The following is a 14,126-nucleotide window of genomic DNA, read 5'->3' on the forward strand; positions in this document are numbered from 1 at the left end:
TTAGGGAAACTAACTAGTATCAAAGGATTTTACTATTAAAGGTGGTCATACTTAATTCCATGTTTTTAATCACCTGACTGACCCCCATATTTCCTCATTGTGGTGAAATAAAAAGAAATGATGCCCTCTATGGCATGATTTTAAAAAATCTCAATGTCACTAATTGTATGATGGCAACCCCATGAGCATGTATCTGTGTATACACAGATAAATGTTGCACTTCTATATATACCCAGGTACACACACAGACACACACACAGACACACACACAGACACACACACACACACACACACACACACACACACACACACACACACACATTCATATATATATTGAGTGAGTGTGTGTGTGTATTCTATGCATACATAATGTAATGTATACATTACCATTCATTCTGACTTTGCACAGTGTCATTCTATTCACAAATTACCATTGAGTAGTGTGCTCAGGATTATCTGGCCTCTACCTTTGGTAAAGAATTATTTTGCGAGTTTACTTATTGTTAGGGACTTTATTGCTAATAAATTTTGCACTCATGTATGTATATATATATATATATATATATATATATATATATATATATATATATATATATATATATATATATATATATATATATATATATATATATATATATACACACACATGTATGTATGTAATATAAATTTATATGTACGTGTGTAGCAAAGTTATATTATTGTGTACGTTGAGGGCGTCTATCCAGCCTCCAAAGTGGACAACCCGAGGCTGATGACTTTTGGAAGCCAAATGAAGACAACCAAATTAACTTGTGTTTTATATTAATTGTGTGTGTGTGTGTGTGTATGTGTGTGTGTGTGTGTGTGTGTGTGTGTGTGTGTGTGTGTGTGTGTGTGTGTGTGTACGTGTCTCAGATTATCTGTTGATAATTTATCAATGAGGGTACTCGATTATCGTCAAGTCGTACTCCGGTGTCTTGGTGCGTATCTGCATCACCACTTATTAAAGAGGTTGACAGTTGCTTCTTCAAAAGTTCCTGTCGTCCTCGAACAAAGTTGTAGAATTCGTACTCCAAAGCTAGCCTTCTGCTCATTTCTTGGACTGCATCCTTTGACGGAATCGGTGCAGGGATACTTTTGTAGTATTCATACTTCTTTAAACCCATGAGCATGGTTTTGTAAACTTTGAGGGCGCTGTCAAAAAATCGGGGCATCAGGATTTCAAAAATCCGAAGCGTATTTTCGAAGTCTTCTAGAACCCCAACAAACACATAATCTTGTATGACCCTCTTCTTTGCTCTTTCCAACGCCCAACGACCGGGAACTCGGCATTCGGGGATCTGGCCACAAAAATACGGAATAATTTGGAATGCATTGTCTACCCTGCAAGCTGAATGATTCGTGAGGACACATTCATCAAACGATTGACGTTTATTATCTTGAAGGTGAGGATGTATCCTCTGTGAAGAATTCTGTGGATAAGACTCGTTTGGTGTCACCGTATAATACCAGGATAGAAATCTCGGTAGGGGTTCCCGAACGAGGTTGATATAAACAGGTGGTTGTATTCCAAATTGTTTGAAATCGAGAAAGTGGACATGTCTGTTGAAGACATACGGGGGAGGCCTCTTGTCGATATTTTTCATCGCAATTTCTTGTCGCTTTATAGTGAGATTGTATCTTTTAACGCGATTCCACACACTCTGATATCCGTGCTCGAACGACAAAATTCCAATAAGAGCGAGAAATGTCTGGCTACCGCATCTATCAACACAGTTGTATACGACTCGTGTTGCGTTCCATGCATGTTTGACATCAACGGGAAACCCAGCTCTTGACTGAAGAGGAGACGGGAATAAAACTCTCGTCATGTTTAATTGTTGGACTAAATTCTCGCCCTCTTTTATCTGGGACGTTTCCATGTGCAAGTTCATTTCAGTGGCGTTTGTCTGCTGTGTCGCTAATGCTGTTGCAACGGAAACCGCTTCACGGCCATCGTCACTTTCTTCTCCATCATCGTCATTATCATCATCATCACTTTCATCATCGCTTACCTCTATCATGGTGAAGTTTTCGATCGTTCGAATAAAATCTTCTCTAATCCGGTCATCATTCTTGGATGCATTCACTCCACTAATCCAGAGAGCTGATTTGAATTTACTGTACATATCGTATATTGTGTCGAAAGTCGTGTTCTTGGATAATTTTGATAGGCGTAGCAGATCGTAGAGTTTCTGAGTCTCTACATTTCTGGGCCATTGCCAATCATTATCTCTAATGAAATTACCCACTTTGTTAACTGTTGAGTTATGCAGAGATTTGCCGTAGTTGACCAGACTCTGTACTGCAACGTTGGGGTTGAATATTTGTCTGTAGCTGTGATCATCCCCCGTCTGCAAAGCACCAAGACTGTCGTTGTAAGGCTCGTCAACAATTTCTGGTGGCAATCGTATGTTTTCAATAAGGGTTACATAGAGTGTTAGATTCAATATCACCGATATGATGAGCACACACGTTATAATCGTTGCCAATTTTCTCGCCATCTTCACGCCTGTGTTTCTCGGCAAAGTGTGAGAAACCTGTGAATGGTAGAGAGAAGGTAAGAAGTTATTAATAAAAGTTAATCACCGGTTGGTTAGGTGACAGTCACATATTGTGTGCGCAAACAAAGCATAATTCTGTCACATATGTGACCAGATCCATTTCCGTCAAATATTGATACAACGAATAATTGACGGATCACTTCGTCTCAATTTCAACTCACTCGCCCCAATTTCAGTGCATTGGATTTGTGGGCTGGTTGCTTCTTTTTTATTTTTCATTATGCGTTTAACATAAAAAAATCTGGTTTTGTTAAAACGATGGAGGGAACTGGAAGTCAATGGTAGTGGACGCACGACGTTATTACGTCTACCGTAATGTCTTTTATAACTAAAATCAGGAAACACAATCGTGACCACATCACACTATAAATCCCAATGCAAGTATTCACTGACTTCCAGGAATTGATCCAGACAAAACTTTGTACTTTATTTTATGATGGAAATCAAGATGAACGATGGGCACAAATAGCCAAGGAATAGGCTCTTACCGCATTTTTAATGCGTATTTTGTATGTAAGCTTCCATGAGTGCATTCCCGATTTTCATACATGCACATGTAAATCATATTGCAAAGATCTGCAAATTACTTTTACTTCATGATTTTGAAAGGGATTGAGAAGAATGGGGTGAGTTAATATCGCGGCGAGTTGAACAAAGCTTAAATGTTGGATGATGTGGGTAAACATATTGAATTATTATTACACGCCAAATATTTTCCATTATGTGTCGACCCCAATATAACTATATATATATATATATATATATATATATATATATATATATATATATATATATATATATATATATATATATATATATATATATATATATATAACTATATATAACTATATATATAACTATATATATATATATATAACTATATATATATGTATATATATATATATATATATAATGCAAGAGGACCTCTTGAAATACGTGTTTTTCCTATTATATAAATTCGTGGTATACATCAACATGCGTCAGGTATTGTATAAATAGCCGAGACCAATCATATAGTGACACATTGTAAGTTTTCAGGTTTTAAATATTTTATGCTTTCCACTGTGAGAGCAACAGAGGCTCATTTTGTCAAAATGACGGTACTTCAGTATCCATCCGTTTGTTGTCACCCTATAACATGTAAACGTTAAGTAAGTTAGAAATGCTAGTGTGTCCGGCCTAGATATTACATGTAGGCTTTCAGGCTTAAAGCTTCACAATGCTGTTCGTTGGTCCTGTCAGAATAAAATGTTCTACTGATGAGATAACACTCATGCAAGAACCTCAAGTTGAAACCCTGGTTACTGTTGTATGCAATCTTATCAATTCAGTATACAATGCTATACGGAAGATGTGAACAGTAAGATCACACCCATCTTTCATATCTATGGAATGCCTCCACTGTCTAATTCCACTGTTTATCTGAAATAATGCCAAGGATTCTGCCATAGTTGTTCCTGCAATGTGAAACTGACACGTTGTGTTTTTCATTAAAAACAATATATTCACTGCACACGATGGAAACTAACACTACATCTAAACAGATCCACAAATAAGAGTATTCTTACCGTGCTTTGTCACGTGACAATTCTGGTCATGTAGAACCGAAAAACCAAAACATAATGCTGTATTGAAGTGCAAACTCGTTCCACTAGAGTTTCAACATTACTTATCGAAAGATGACGTCACATATATGTCGGAGATACGTACATATTCAAATGAGCATAGTGATCACAGCGGCATATTGCTTGATATTGCAGCAGATGTCACATAAAGTTTAACCATGAAATTACGATATACGTTCACAAAAAAAAATGCAAATTTGAACTTACCCTTATATATTCCTTATATATAGTATAAATTGAAACAATTCGATTTTTGGTGTGTGGTTACTGCTATTTTATTACAAATAAAAAACACAGACGTAGTATTTGAAAAATTCAACGGCTTTAACTGCCACATCTGTGGTTAAATAAAATACTGCTACATTGATTGTATTCTACTCTAATTTCACTAATCCTCTTATATTGAAAAATATTAATCCTTGGAGAACTGTTCATTCTATTGTTGCTATGGGTACCATCGCCACACGACAGACTGTACATCAAACAACACCTATATGCATGATATACCAGGATGTGTGACATTAGGAGACCAAGGGGTCAATGAAAAGTGACCACGGTTATTTTGCCTGATCTCAGTTTCTTTATATTTGCATATATCTATTTTAATACTTTTCAGCTGGTCTGATTATCAAAACACAGTGCTATTTGTTGTTTTGTTTTGTTGGAGGGATTCGTGGGGAGGGGTAGCCGTGGTGGTGGTGGTGGTGGTGGTGGTGGGGGGGGGGGTTAGTATCAATTGTTAATCATGTTAACAGACCACTATAGCGTCTGAGATCAAAGTAATGGGAGTCCTACTGTCCTTGTCTCGTACGAAAACAATGTTATAAATACACATATTATACTGCGGTGTTTATAAGTAATCAAGCTCTTATGATATATATGATGCAGTATCAAGGATAAAAAACATAATTCTGAGGTATCACTTCAAGAATTTTACGTACTTTTCATTCGATTATATTTGCATATTTACTCGAGTTTGTCATGTTAAACTCAGAGAACTGGAAGAGACTTCTGAACGCCTCTATCTGGTTTGAGTTGTGCACTGTTCACATGATACAGTCACGAATTACAACACGACTTTTAAAGCATTTTTCAAAAAGGTGTTACATATATTTATATAAACTCAGTATGTGTAAAATGTCTATGCTAGAGTAAACAGTGCTCAATACATATGTATGTAGAGCTGTATAAATAACACAGTATCAAGTAAGATACACAGGAGCCGTAACACAATGTTTCACGCTGTTGTGATCATCAGACAACTAACGTATAGATCCGACTCAGTCTACTGTAACATATATAGTAGTACGTACAAAAATATTGTAGGCATTGAAATCAATGTAAGTATAGATGTCGGAGAGAGCCTTTATAGTCAGTGGTGTAACCGTCTTCTAGGAGTAATTCAGTTGCTCGATGAAACACAGGGGGCCCAGGAACCGTGTGAGAAACAAATCAACTAACTAACAAACAAACAAACACACAAACAAAAATAAATAGACAAATATACATATATATAAGCATACAAACAAGTTTTTTTTGTATAGATAGTATATATAGAAACATCTAGTACATTATTTCAATAGTATATAGGCTCGTATATACATATCTATATGTTTATAAATCTATGAGTTTAAAATGATATTTCAATACCCATGCATATTTATTTGTTTGTTTGTTTGTTTGTTTGTTTGTTTGTTTGTTTGCTTATTTGTAACACTGTTCCTGGGCCCCCTCAACGGTGGATGAAACGCAAAGCAATCCCCGAATAGTGTTTATGTGTTATTAAATTTTAATTTCCATGAAAAGACTGAAAATACTAGGTATTAGTTAAATAAACTACTTCAAAGGACAGAGTACATTTCATCTTGTGTCGGTACATTCGTTGATTATTACAGGTATGGTCATACGGTGACGGATCAACTCGTCCCAATTTCAACTCGTCCCATTTCAACTCGTCCCACTCAACTCGTCCAATTTTCAACTCGCCCCATTTTCAACTCGCCCCAACTCTTTGCAATATAATTTACCTGTGCATATATGAAATCGAAGCTAGTAGTACTCAGTTTGGAGGGTCTGTGGTATCTCGTATTCCACTAATGAAGTACCACTTGCGCTGTAAACACATACTACAATACTTAGTTGCGTTATCTAGGGAGAGGAGACACGTCTCCAAAACCCGTACGCGCGGAAGTCGTAAGCGTGTCAGTCACTAATATTCTCTCTGGTTATTATCATTATTATTTCTTATTTGGGTTGTAAACATTAAGTCCTAATGTGAAAAGTGATATTCCATGACTGAGGAAATTTAAAGTTGTTGTGCTAGTATAAGTTCTAGATCTACCAAACACTTAGCCAAAACCCACACCACTTTCTGCTACGAAATGTTACATTTGCTACGTTTCGACTGGCTACGTAGGTAAAATCATGTAAATGTTTCGGTCTCCGTACTTCGAGTCCATGTATCGTTTAGATTTATAAACGTTTCCTAGTGTTGTTGGGGCGAGTTGAAAATGGGACGAGTTAAAAATGGGGCGAGTTGAAAATGGGGCGAGTTGAAATTGGGGCGAGTTGAAATGGGACGAGTTGAAAATGGGACGAAGTGAATCGCAATCTGGTCATACAACCAACACTTGGCTGCTAAATGCTACTAAGTATGCGACTAACAGAGTTATGATGTTACTGGCACACAAGGCGGATGAACTCGGTAATATAACATCTTCCAAAAGAACATCGATAGTATCACCAGTTTTGGTCATAAAGATATAAAATTGGTTACTATCATAGGGTAACTGAAGAGATAACATGACGGGGTCGGTATTTGCAGGCACTGTCCCTGTGCCGTCTGAGCACTTGACAGGTCTCACGCTTGCTACTATTTTAGAATCGATTCCTTTGTCAGTTATTTCAAACGAGTAGCAGTCGCTGGGACCGAGTTCACCAGACACGGAAACAGTTTGATTGACGGGTGCAGACCCAAGACGTATCTCACCATTACGACCAATGTAGAAACGTACTCCATCATTCACATCTGCTGAACGCATGTAAAGTTCTACCCCATCACCTGCTCCATAGATGTCCTGGTTGGGACGATAGACAAACTGTACGCGACCACTAATTTTCACGGCTCCGTCAGTTATTGGTTTATATTGTTCTTTCGTTTGTACAGAAGCACGGCGGTCTCCACCAACTATGCCAACTCCGTTTGTGCTAAGAAAGACGTAGTTCCCGTATTCTTTGGATTCATGCGAGCGCCACAAAGTCTTGTCCCATCGTGGCGTATCTGGATCTATGATCACATCCGGGGCACTCTCCATGGCAACTTTGAAATCTTTCATCTGTGATTCTGGTAAATCGTAGTAAATTCTCGCTATGTCACCGTTGTTTCGCAGTGTCACCAACCCCTGGACATCTACGTCATCGCTGGCTGACGACCATACAGAAATTGAGAAATCGTCCCTGAGTCCAAGCATCCAAACCCATTTGTCCCAAGAGGTAATAGCCCACACCGCGCGAACTGGAAAAGTCACCGGCTGGTTACCAGGGTAACTGTACTTCAAATTGTCATAAATCATGGTCCATGTGTAAAGCTGTGTGGGGGCATCGACTTCCCAAGCGGTCGTCCAACCAAGAGACAGCACGGCATCAGAGAAGCCCTCGTTGATGAACGATATAAACGCGTCAGGATCTATTGGTTGTTTTGGCGAATTCGGTCCGTGAACTATATCAGCATTGTACCAAATTGGCTGATGGATTTGATCAGCTAACAATTTGACAATTTTCAGTGAGTCTGGGAGAATGTCTATGTACTTGAAATCGAGTTTCATACCCTTGCGAGTTGTGGTTGTTCGGTTGATCCATTCTGCCAGAGTGATATCACTGGTAAGGTGTGGTGGATGTGCCATTATTGGTATACCTGTGCCATTTTCAGGACTGATGTCAGCTTCTAGCATCATGGTATCGTCTGCCAAAAACACAATGAACAAAATGAAGACCTTATTTCTCATTTTGGTAAAAAAAACACCCTCAAGTGAAGGGATGCGCACCTACAAAAATGTACTCGAATCCAGGAAATAAAGGTAATTTTGGGTTCTCGACAGTTATTTCATGATTTCACTCTGTTGCCAAGAAATACCATATTGAAACTCTTTTTTTTCACTCATTATTTCAGCATTCACAGCATTTCACAATATTCCTGCATGGGTCTTAGCAGACATAAATATTGATTAGGTGAACATATGAATATTCATGACTCCTAAGTACTCATTTCCTTCAGTTAAATCATAGACCCTACTGCCTTGTTCATCTACCACTGAAAGAACAATCAGAAAAAAGTTTCGTGGCAACAGAGCGAAAATTCATGTAGTGATGTGAAATCGTGAAATGACTCTCCAGAACCCAAGGTTTAGGAAAATATCTTACAAATGTAATTTCCTGGAGTGACAACATTCTCATAGCAGATGAGTTAACGTTGTAAATAATAAACTCTGTTTTTCAGTCCCTTGCGATCTAAAATGTCCGTGGTGGCGTTGTACATATGACGTTGTACGGGAGACATGGAGAGGTACAGATGAACTTCGATATATTTTGTAATACATTTTACGTTGATTTGGTGTCCCTTTTCATCACATTTTAGTTTGTACGTTTTATGACTTCGATTTTGCGATTTCTTTGATCATAACTTTGCCAGTAGTTTATACGGGTTACGGTTGCATACACGTCGTCAACTATGTTGCCATTTCAACTACACCCCCCTCTTTCGTCTTCTTTCCCTTCCATTTTAGAATTCCACAGACTATCCATTCCACAGGGACACATATTATTGCTTAGATTATCGTTTTCGTGAGGAAAATGTCACACGAATCTTGCTACTACAAATGTATCAATATACGCTCCACTAGAAGGCAATCCGTGTTCTTTCGATAAAGGTAGGGGGAAACTATAAAAGTGTTCACACGAATTTCTCTCAACTCCATGTAAAACTCACCAGTCTACACGTCAACCTAAATTTACTTTACCTGCTAAAGCAGTGCTTAGTTTGTCCTGACTATTCACTGCATGCGCCCAAATAATGTTTAAACCATCGCCCTTTGCTTCAGGATAGAAATCTAGGATATTATCCGTTGTATGCGTACTTCCACCAGCTAGAATATATAATATATAATGGTAAGTAAGAAGTAAGTCTTCGTATTGTTGAAATACATACATACATACATACATACATACATACATACATACATACATACATACATACATACATACATACATACATCCATCCATCCATCCATCCATCCATCCATACGCACGCACGCACGCACGCACGCACGCACGCACACACGCACACACACACACACACACACATACATACATACATACATACATACATACATACATACATACATACATACATACATACATACATACATACATGTACATACATACATACATACAAAAGTTACAGCCCGCTTCAGAGTGACAAATAAGGGCGTAGCCCACATTTGTCATTCCTCCTGTGGTGTGAAACAGGCCGTGATTTGCGACGTTGTTTTAACCATTTCCGAGTGCTCAGAAAAAAATGGCGTCGGTATTAAATCCAACCTATGATAACACTTACAATGCCCAGAGATGATTGGAACAATTGCTGGACGAATCAGGAATGCCTTGACTAACGATATCAGAAACGAAGCTAAATATATTTCTATTTTGATTGCCGACGAAACTGATAGAGCTATGCAAGAGTGTGAAATAATCTACAACGAATAATCTGCGACGAAAAAACAAACCGACTAGTAAACTCGTGGTGAATTTAGTGGGACAGAAGGAAATTCAACACGCACATGCCGATGGTGGTGTTAGTGCGACAAAAACTACTGATATGTGACAAAGTTGGTGAAAGTTGGAAGCAGAAACTTGTTGGATTTGGAGCAGATGGTGCTTCTGTCAATTTTGGTCGAAACGGGAATTATACACTTTACTCAAGGAAAAGTAGGGCAATAATACCTTATCACTTCACTACATATTGAAGTTGTTAAACTGTTACGATGCTCACTATGAAGTATGTATAATTTTCTGATGCGTAATAGTAATGTTATGAGGGTTTGAATTTCGTTTATTATTTGCCATGGAAACGCGTGTACATATCCCGGGTTAGTAGGGGATCGCGAAAGCCGAGTGAAGTCGAGGATGGCAAGCATCCTGTGCTGAGAATAAGCGGCAGGCATTTGAACAACATTTTGACAACTAACTTTCACTGGGACTTGAAAAATCACAGATATAGAGCTAAATTTCTTGCATAAATCATGACATTGCAAGACTACCCCTACAGCAGACATCAGTTTAAATCTGGTTTTCATTACAGGTATGTTGGTGGAGGGTCTATGCCAGGGGGGTACCACTGGCCAGTTCTGGTAGGGGTGTGTGGCCAATGCTGTCAACCCCAGACCCCATTTAGACCAATTTTGACCAAAAACCAATACCCCATTTTAGACCGTTCAACTTTTCAGAAGACCCCATTTTAGACCAATTTTGAACGCATGGTTGAACGAGGGATGCAATATTGCGCATGCACAGTTAACGTAACAATGCAAACCAAGCAATTCAGGTGGTGTGCATGCTATCTCAACCTTTGAATTAGCAGGGGAAAATTCCCAAACTCGTCGAGAATTTATTAAGGAGCTCCTCCCGGGACCCCATTTTAGACCAAACAAAATGAAAAATTGAGAAATGTGGACCCCATTTTAGACTCATTAGCTCTCAAAAGACAGGACCCATTCTAGACCAAAGAGCGAAAAACCCTACCCCAAAGGGCGGCACATATACAGTTCAGTTCAGTTCAGTTTAGTTCACGGGACTAGTAATCCTATTGGATTCTAAACACCCCTCTGTTCCGTAGCATAATATGAGTCAATGGCGTTCTTAAAAGCATTTACAGATGTTGATGATACTACATTGTCTGGTAGCTTGTTCCATTCGTTTATTACTCTACAAGTAAAGAAGTGTTTCCTGATGTCTAGTCGCATATGATTTCTGGAGTTTATTTGAGTGTCCTCTTGTTGAGTGATATTCTGCAGTCTGAAAGTGTAGCTTGCATTGGTCAATATTGTTGATAATTTTGTATACTTGAATCATGTCACCTCTACATCTTCTCTGACTTAGTGTTGTCAACTGTAACTGTCTCAATCGTTCTTCATATGTGAGGTTCTTCATACCGACCACCATTTGTGTAGCTCTTCTTTGTACATTTTCTAGTTTTGAAATGTCTCTCTGTAGCCATGGTGACCATGCTTAAATGGAAAATTCCAGTTGAGGTCTAACAAACTGTTTATAAAGCCTTACTATGACTTCCTTTGACCTCACTGTGAAGGACATTTTAATCAGTTCAAGTGTCTGGTTTGCCTTTTGTGCTGGTTCAGCACATTGATCGGATGGTTTCAGTGACTCATGTACAATGACTTCTATGTCCTTTTCATTTGCTACTGTTGTGAGTGTAGATCGTCCCATTGTATATTCTATTTTTGTGTTTCTGGTACCTACATGCATGACCTTGCATTTTTCTATATTAAAACTAATATGCCATTTATTTAGCCCATTCACATAGATGATTTAAATCAGACTGTAATACTTCATGGTCTTGACTTGTGGCCAATCTGATTAAAATCCGATGCAGATGTCGGCTAATCGTTCATTGCTATTTTACCTTCGTTATTTTGCCTGAATTGACCTTCTTGGTACATGTTTACATTTTTTAGCCTGATCGCCTCCTTGTATAGTATCGAAAGAAAGCCCTAGCAGTCTAGCAGCAAGACTATTCACTTCCCAGCCGTGACCTCATTCTTCACTCTGTAATCGTGGCTCAATTCCACAACGAACATATCTCTGACGGCGACAATTTTGATATTCAACTCTTTTAGGTACATATGACCGACCCATCGTGTCTCCTCAGTACTTTGCTTAGATTTCAAGCATTTGATTAATTCTACCGAATACTAAACATCAACCGTAGACCCTACACGTAGATTCTATGACATTACATAGTCTTCAACATCTGTAGCTGTCTCTGGAAGCGTGTTTATAACAAAAAGAAATTGTCCTGGGACTGACCCTTGGGCAAAGCCATTTTTGCCATTCAGAATACTCTCCTTTACATGTAATTTAACACTGGTCCCTTTGTTTATTATATAAAAAAAAGAAGGTCGAGTCTGGTGACAGTATGCTTGCTGGTTTGTATGGATGAGTATATAGAAACATAGACATTTCCAGTTATGTGGCAAAAATACCAGTTCTCAACGAAATCATAGTGGTTTATGTACTAAACTTATTAAATAAATGAAATCACTTGCCTACAAACGAAGGACAGCAAGCACGCGTCATGATGACAGCTATAACAGCAATGTTTGCTGGAAACATCTTGATTTGTACGGACGAACTCAGACCACTAAATAGGGGGACGAACTATAACTCCGAGGAACTGCACGACCGCAACGAAACGGCTCCCACAATACACCGCAACAATTTGGAGAGCATGTCCCTGATCTGACATGTATGGCCATGGGGAGTGTGCTGGTTGAATGTTGGCGGGCGAGAGACCATCGAATTACCTTGAACCTAGTTGTATGTGATAGCCGGAGTTTGGTTCTTCGATTCTGAAGTGATTACGCATATCTATGTCACTAACTGTAACTTTAGGTTTGTGTGTGTGTGTGTGTGTGTGTGTGTGTGTGTGTGTGTGTGTGTGTGTGTGCGTGCGCGCGCGTATGTATGTGTAGCATGAGTGTGTTTTTGTCTCGGGTTTTATGTTCACCTGAGAAGGCAATATTTAAAATATAACAATAACCCATTTACACGAGTAGAGTGCATGAATATCAAAGTGTATGTCATAAAACTACACACATACTATTAAAGATATATATTTATGTACGTAAAAAAGTTTAGGGTCGGCAGTGAAAGGCTAGGTGGGGTCGGGTAACCGGAACCAAACAATTATTTTTTAGGCCTTTATTGGCAGTAGATATCGGAACATACAAAACAACCCAAGTTTTAGCTATTCGATGCCTTTATTAAAGAGTCTATTCTTTGGGAAACAATCATTATTTACGACCGGGGAGGAGTAGACGGAATGCCGAAGAACTATTTGAAAATTGAGCATTAAATCCTTTCCCCGGCCTTGGTCACAAAATCCCCCCTCCCAAGCTGACGGACTTCTCCTTGAACGGACGTGCAATACGTTAAATGAATCAAATACAGCCTTGATCAGATTTTCATCAGATGATATCTAATACTCAAGGTATGAGTTATTCTACTGCCACTTGTTTTGTTGTAAACATGATGACTGGTAAGGTAAGAATCAACTCCATCCCCTGTACAATCGTATGAATACAATAAACAGTATACCAATTCAATTACACAGCACATTCATAATCCAAAGTAGATTTCAGAGTCTCTCATTATCAAGAAAGATGGCAACATTATTACCTTTAGGTCTGCAGTATATCTCTGTGCGTACACACATTGATAAGTTTGTGAGTTATCTTATACAGTGCTTTTCACTAAAGCGAGTCAAAGCTATTAAATGAAGTATCACCATAAAGATAACACACAAACGTCATTTACAACGCGTGGGCTCTGTATTTAGTTAATGATATAAACAGTAACTACTACACAAGGTGTAATCTGTTGAAGTTCAAACAAAATCCATGGTCAGCAGCAAGTGAACATTTGTAGAATCTGTCAAAGTAGTATGCATACTGTTAACTGTTTATATCATTAACTAAATACAGAGCCCACACAGTGTAAGTGATGTGTGTGTGACTGTTATCTTTATGGTGTCTATCTCAACATGAAACCTTGAGATCAGGCTCACTGATCTTGATAGTTCATTTAATAGCTTTGACTCGCTGTGGGGAAAAGCATTGTATTATATCAA

At 38.4% G+C, this 14,126-nt stretch overlaps 1 protein-coding gene across 1 annotated transcript; it reads right to left on the minus strand.

Moving 5' to 3' along the window:
* Window positions 1-6,822: 6,822 nt before the first annotated feature.
* Window positions 6,823-12,673, minus strand: LOC144443702 (protein FAM151B-like). The gene is made up of 3 exons (XM_078133241.1): window positions 12,544-12,673; window positions 9,223-9,348; window positions 6,823-8,168 (listed from the first exon to the last, which is right to left on the minus strand). The coding sequence occupies exons 1-3, from the start codon at window positions 12,608-12,610 to the stop codon at window positions 6,823-6,825; spliced, it is 1,539 nt and encodes a 512-aa protein (XP_077989367.1). The 5' UTR covers window positions 12,611-12,673.
* Between the last annotated feature and the right edge of the window lie 1,453 nt (window positions 12,674-14,126).

Source organism: Glandiceps talaboti, chromosome 12 (assembly GCF_964340395.1).
Source record: "Glandiceps talaboti chromosome 12, keGlaTala1.1, whole genome shotgun sequence".
NCBI lineage: Eukaryota > Metazoa > Hemichordata > Enteropneusta > Spengelidae > Glandiceps > Glandiceps talaboti.

What these genes read in the sequence shown, in the direction of transcription:
- LOC144443702 (XM_078133241.1), bottom strand. Translation starts at nt 12,610, where the DNA reads ATGTTTCCAGCAAACATTGCTGTTATAGCTGTCATCATGACGCGTGCT. An exon ending in TTGCTGTCCTTCGTTTGTAG is followed by an intron (nt 9,349 to 12,543) that starts GCAAGTGATTTC and finishes TATATATTCTAG; the next exon opens with CTGGTGGAAGTACGCATACA. An exon ending in ACTAAGCACTGCTTTAGCAG is followed by an intron (nt 8,169 to 9,222) that starts GTAAAGTAAATT and finishes TGTTTTTGGCAG; the next exon opens with ACGATACCATGATGCTAGAA.